This window comes from Sinocyclocheilus anshuiensis, unplaced genomic scaffold (assembly GCF_001515605.1).
Source record: "Sinocyclocheilus anshuiensis isolate Anshui unplaced genomic scaffold, SAMN03320099.WGS_v1.1 scaffold641, whole genome shotgun sequence".
Classification (NCBI taxonomy): Eukaryota; Metazoa; Chordata; class Actinopteri; order Cypriniformes; family Cyprinidae; genus Sinocyclocheilus; species Sinocyclocheilus anshuiensis.
In genome coordinates this window covers 1,125,068-1,131,250 of record NW_015536503.1, presented here as the reverse complement: position 1 = coordinate 1,131,250, position 6,183 = coordinate 1,125,068, and the positions used below count along the sequence as shown (strand labels likewise).

Below are 6,183 nucleotides of genomic sequence, written 5' to 3'. Positions count from 1 at the left end.
TCCTGTGCGAAAGCAAAATGAGTCCGTGCTGCTTCTGCACCGCATACACATACTGTATACGCACTGCAGACGGAGTACGTGTGAACTTGGCGCAACAAATCTAGTTCAACATCCGAGGCAACGCCACAAAGAGCTCTATGACCAATGCATGGCAAAAAAAATCCCTGGACACGGGATTTTGTTTTTTCTGCCATATGTCTATTCTAGAGACATTTTGTTACACCTTGACTTAGTGATTATTTTGCCTTGTGTCTGTTCTAAAGACATGTTACAGCTTTTTGATAAAGCTCTAATTGGTTTTCTTTTGGAAATATGTTTCAGATTCACACGGAATGCATTAATGACTGTAAAGCATGTCTGTGAGTGTCAACATCGTAATTAAAATCGAAATCGCAAAATTTATCAAAGAAATCGTGATAGGTTTTTTTGTCCATATCGCACAGCCCTATCCCTAATATAATTATATTATAATGAAATCTTGCTGGTAAAGGTAAGGACAGTGGAAGTACTGTCAGCCCTACTAGCTATTGAAATGATCCCAGAGAAGCTGTTCATTGACAGTCCAGTGGGGTTAAACAGAAGTCTGATAGTTTGTTATTTGGTTTGAAGGCATGGTATTGATATGGAACTTTCTCTTCTGTTTGTGTACATGAAAATATGAAACACCATAGATGAACTTTGTCCAAGCAGTCCAAGGTCTCATTGGGCGTATTTACGCTGTCATTTACACTGTCACTTCAAGTGTAATCATCACTTTAATAATAATGCCATTTTGGAAGAGAAATCTATATATTAACACTTAATATACTCCTTTCAGTTGTATTCTATTCCACAAGTTTCCAGAATTAAAGCATTTTCGTGTTACTTAAAAAAGCCATGTATAATGTTGGGGAGAAAAAAAGGCTTTTTTTTGTCTCTCACATAGTTAAGATGGCAGGTCAGTTCCCACGCTACTTCTTAAAAAAGCCCGCATAGTTCTGCCTGTAAAAGTGGGTAGCATGTCACCTTGAAACTCAGCCAGTGAGTTTGTTCTTATTTCCAGGCCCGATGGAGTTTTTTCTAAACTTAAGGTGTCTGTTGATGTTTTGTTTTGAAATGAACATGCATATCTGTTGTGCATTTGGGTTTTGCATTTGTAAATGGATTCAGCAATAATAACAATATTATTATTATTAATAAAGCATTCCTTTCTTTTTTTTGTAGGTCTTCTTGGGCTGATTGTGTAAGGTTTCATTCACAATGAAAGCAACGCCACAGGCTGAGGGGAATGGCTTGTGAATTATCCCAGTCCTGCCACCTGCAGTCGGGCATCCTCCTCCTCCTCCTCCTCTGAAGGACGTCAGTTGTTTATGGGAACTACTGGCATTGGTCTCCTGAGGATATAGCTCTCCTTTTGGGACGCCATTTTTCCACCCTTGCTAAGACGCGGTGTAGCCAGGAAATATGGCTAACAACTCATACAGCGGGGTGAAGAACTCTGTGGCCGAGCCCAATCACGATGGAGAGTTTGGCTGCTCGCTTAATGAGCTGCGCTCTCTCATGGAACTGCGCGGGGCTGAAGCATTACACAAAATCCAGGAATCTTATGGGGACGTTAATGAACTTTGCATCAGACTGAAAACATCGCCCGTAGATGGTACATAATCATTATCTTGCACTTGCTTTGCTTTGCTTTGCAGAAATCGAAATGCAGTTCCAGGAGGTAAAGTGGCGGAAGCTACAACTCTTTGGATGGTTTCAATCAGCATTGTTGCATCTCACTCTAAACAAATAGCTGTTAGCAATAGCGAGCAGGTCAGTTACACTTGAATGATTTCTTGCTGCATTTTAGTGCATCTGCAGTCTATTGGGAGGATTGCTGCTGCTGTCCCGTTGCTTCTGCTCTGGCAACACATGGACAGTGTGCTGATATCTTGGACAATGTCTGATTGAGACAAAGATCTGTTTTCCTCACTAAAGGGTTAGAATAGAGAATAAGCTAAATATAGCCTGCGTGCATTGTCGGTGTGTTTGACAATTGAAATAAAAGCCCTTAATGTCAAACACAAATGTGTTTACTATCCCATCTTACAGTCGGTGGGACTGCGGTTACAGCAGGGATAGTACAGCTTTTATTATAGCTTTTTTAGACACTTTCTCTTTGTCTACATTTTTGTACTCTCTCTTTATTTGTCTCCAGGGCTGCAACTAACAACTGTTTAGATTTATATATATATGTACATATATACTGTATATATATATATATATATCTCACAAATATGCACTCTGTGTGTATATATATAAGTTTAAGTATAACAACATAACACCTGCTGCTAGGATGCACTCAATTAACTTAGAATTTATAACTAGGGATGTTCATTTTAACCAGTTAACCGACCGTAAGAATTTTGACGATTAATACAATCAGTTAAACAGTTAAAAAAGTCATTTAATTATTTATTTTTTCAGTAATTTATCAGAATATTTAAAAAGGTTTGCTGCATGGTTAAAATATGCTACGCGTATAAAAAAAAAGAAGTTTTTTAGGGGGGAAAAACATAAGTCGCATTTTATTGTTTCATTCAGAAATAGGCCTAATGCCGACGCAAAAAAGCTATAAGCTATAGCAATATAAATGACAAGCCAAAACGAATTCATTTAGGCTAAAACGAACCTGAAACTGAAAACTGAAAACTTTGGGTCTCTCATTCCACACAAAATCAAATGTTTTCGCATTCGCGATGTATTTGAATGGCAAATTATTATTTCTTATGTAGCCTAGGCTTCACTCGCGTTCCAATATCCATGTAAAACAAAATGTTTGTTATCACCGCACGGCGGTGCTGTGTCTGCATTGTCAATGTAGCAATGCTTAACTGTGTTAAGCATTGCTACAATCACTTGCAATCACTTGAGTTTGTGGAATCACAGTGGAAGCAACTACTCCTTTTAGTCCTAAAGATAATCGGAATTGTAAAAGGTTTTCCTTTATTTGTGTACATTCACAATAAAAACAAATCTTTGTGCTTTTGTAAAATAAGCCTAAAGAAAAATAGGATGCCGCTTTCTGTCGTCTGTTTCCTTTTGCAGAGCACAAAAATGAACCGAAACGCTGCATAGTAGGCTAGGCTACTTGTTACAGTTTTTCTTTATATATATATATATATATATATAGCCTAGCTTTATTATGTTTTTCTCCGCTGGCAGAAGCGCTGCAGGTGCGTGATGTCATATATGACCATGTGAATCCTCATGTTCTGTTGTTTGCTGCTTTTTGCGCATGTAAAATGAATCCCCGGAAAACAAATGCTAGTATTTTTTAACGGGTCACAGACACTTATCCTTTCTAATTTAATTCAATTCTAATTTAAAATAATCTTGTCGGTTAACGGTTAACAATCGGTTAACGAGCGTCGGTTGTCGGTTAGGAAAAATAACCGAAATGAACATCCCTATTTATAACATTTACCAATAAGAATATATCAGCAATATAACAGCATGTAAGCATTAAACAGCAGGTGCAATCTGTCGGAGCACCTGACACTCCACATGTCGCCATATATTTATGACTACATTTGAAACATTTAATAAAATCCTTCCAGTCTTGGACAACTTGGCTCATGAATTTGTTCCTCCCAGTTAAAACTCCAAAGTGGCATCATTGACAGATTCTCTGTGCCACATTGCACATCGAACAAATTTAATGGTCAATTATTGTCATTATGGATTTCTTTTATTGTTTGATTATTTGTTGCAGCCCTGTTTATCCCTTTTTTGCTCTCCCATTGTTTGTTTATTGTTTCGCACTTTCTTTCTCTCTTTCATTAGAAGGGTGTGTGAGCAGTTATTTAGTCTTTAGGGTAAGATATAGAAAAGTGCAGAGTCAGAGTGCAGCCCACAGCTGCAGCTCCATTGGTTTATTACCTCTCTGTAGACATTAGGTTTAATCGCTGACCTGACCTTGATTGAACTCTTGGGGGAAGGGATTTTCAGTTTGATCCCAGATTAAAACGGCACCATGTCCATAGCAGTAGTCTACAGGCTCTTTGAGACGCAATTCTCTCGTGCGTGAGCACGCAAGGGCCACAGACCAATATGTCATTGTTTCTCCTGGGTGCTTTTGGCCAGTGTTTCCATGAGAATACTCCATTTATCTATTTAGCATGCAGGCTTGATCAGCAATAATGTGTTTTTGGTATTGAAAGTCAAAATGTAGCACACATTCCTGATGGAGAGCTCCTAAGGGTCCTGCCCTCTCCAGTATTAGTGTCTTGACCCTTAATTAATTTTGTGTCCTCATTGAAGAAAATGTGAAAACAGGGTATTATGGGTGCTTGCTAGGATGTTCTGGTTGGTTACCTTTCCAAGTTTGTGTAATTCTGGTAGATATGGCTCAGGTTCCTCTTTCAGTGTACATCTATGTACCTTTATGGCCCATTTTACAGTCCAATCCAATCGCTTAAAAAAAGTAATAGCATTTGAGGTATCATTCATGCCTATACCAAAAAATATTTCAGTATGAACAATAATACTAGTGATGATTGCATTAGCATTAATGTTGCTCCTAGATCTTAAACTGCATTAACCGTATCTGACACTTGGCATTATGAATATGTTTGGCAGAGCACCAGAATCAATCTTTAATTCTTAATAATTGGGTAATTCAACATGTCTGATGTGTACGGCATGTTTGGATGTTTATATGTAGTGTCACTTGCCCCGTCCTGCCCTCACAAGGTCTGACTTTTATTAGCAGGCGATGAAATATTGAGTGATTGAAACCAAAGCTTACTGTGCTCTCTGCAATCCAGAGCTATACCTTTGTCATGGTGTCAGTGGAAACTATAGCATCAGTGGAAATGCATATTTCGACTTCACAGCTCAAATAATGGGGTCACACTGATAGCATCGATATGACTCCTAAAAATGTGTGCTTTGTTTCCTGAATAGACTGTCTGAAACTTGGCCCATGCTGTGCCTGAGCTTTGTATACTGTGTGAATTGTGCATTAGTCATAGAAGAATAGTCTGAGAATTTCCCCCCTAGATATTCTATTTAGTGGCCACACTGATAGAGGGTCCTGTCGCTTAGCCATTCTCGCTACACGGCACATGGCTAACTGAGATCGGAGCCCCACAGCGATCCGCAAGTTTAGCTCTGCCCTGTTCCCTCTGCTTCACAATAGCACGCTGGCAGGCAGCCCTGCTGTTATGACACATTTTACAGCTTAATCTGATCACTCAGCTTTGCCATAGGAAATTAAGCAGTCATTCAAGATTACAAGAGCTTTGACAATTGAAAAGGGATTTCTAATTAGTAAGTAGGCCATTTCTCAATTTCGCAGCAAAGCCCACCACTAATCTTTCTACTCTTTTGAATTTAACTAGTTACTTTTTACTGCTCTTTCGGCTTCACTTTAAATTGTGACATTCTTTCCGTATTATTTGTGTGAATCTTTTGAGTCTATTTATGCTGGCTGGTTCCTAGAATCTATTGTATTACACAATTTGCATGTGTGGACACAAGGGGGGGACTTCTACTGCAAATTAAAGGCGAGTGCTCAAGCTTTGTTTTAACTCATGGGATTTTTAATTGAAAGAGCTACTAGTATACATGACCCAGCCTCTCGTGTACCCTGAAGACAAACATGGTTGGGGCGTTAAAGAGTATTAAATTCATATTCGCTAAATGATTTAATAGAAATATTTCTAAAGGATATCTCAGAAAAGACTAAACGTCTTCAATCTAGTGGTTAAACGGATCGTAGTTGATCCGTGATCCGTACGGACCAGGCCCCACGGTTCGGCACGCATATGATCCGCGGATTAATTGCAAAATGTAACCATAATAGAGTGTAAGTTTATCATTTGTTCGTATTTACACAAGCAAGCGAATTTTAAACAATTTCAGAGAGAAAAGGCGAAAGGGAACTCGATTCGTTACTTGCGTGCTCTTCTCTACGCGCACAGCCGCACACGCGTTTCAGACGGCGCGCGAACACCGAACTGAATCCTCTTCTGAATCCTTTGAACAGACACATACACATGAAATTATGACAAAATACCTATCTCGACAATCATTCAGGTAAACGCAGTCAGTTATGTCTCAAGTGAATGAAAACGGCTAAGAAAGAAATCAGATGTGATGTGTATCATTATATCGGATCCGTGCATCAGGTCTTAAAGGGACAGCGGCCTATAAATA

The 6,183-nt window shown here is 38.9% G+C and overlaps 1 protein-coding gene and 1 long non-coding RNA gene across 4 annotated transcripts in view; one reads left to right on the top strand and one right to left on the bottom strand.

The window, feature by feature from the left end:
• Positions 1-6,183, bottom strand: part of LOC107690712 (uncharacterized) — a 49,629-nt gene that overhangs the window by 9,279 nt on the left and 34,167 nt on the right. The window lies entirely within an intron of this gene.
• The window catches only part of LOC107690705 (plasma membrane calcium-transporting ATPase 1-like), a 38,540-nt gene that overhangs the window by 11,573 nt on the left and 20,784 nt on the right, over positions 1-6,183 (top strand). Inside the window, exon 2 of the mRNA XM_016489115.1 lies at positions 1,204-1,636. Within this exon, the coding sequence (XP_016344601.1) occupies positions 1,444-1,636 (193 nt within the window). The 5' untranslated portion in view covers positions 1,204-1,443. The remainder of the gene's footprint in view (positions 1-1,203; positions 1,637-6,183) is intronic.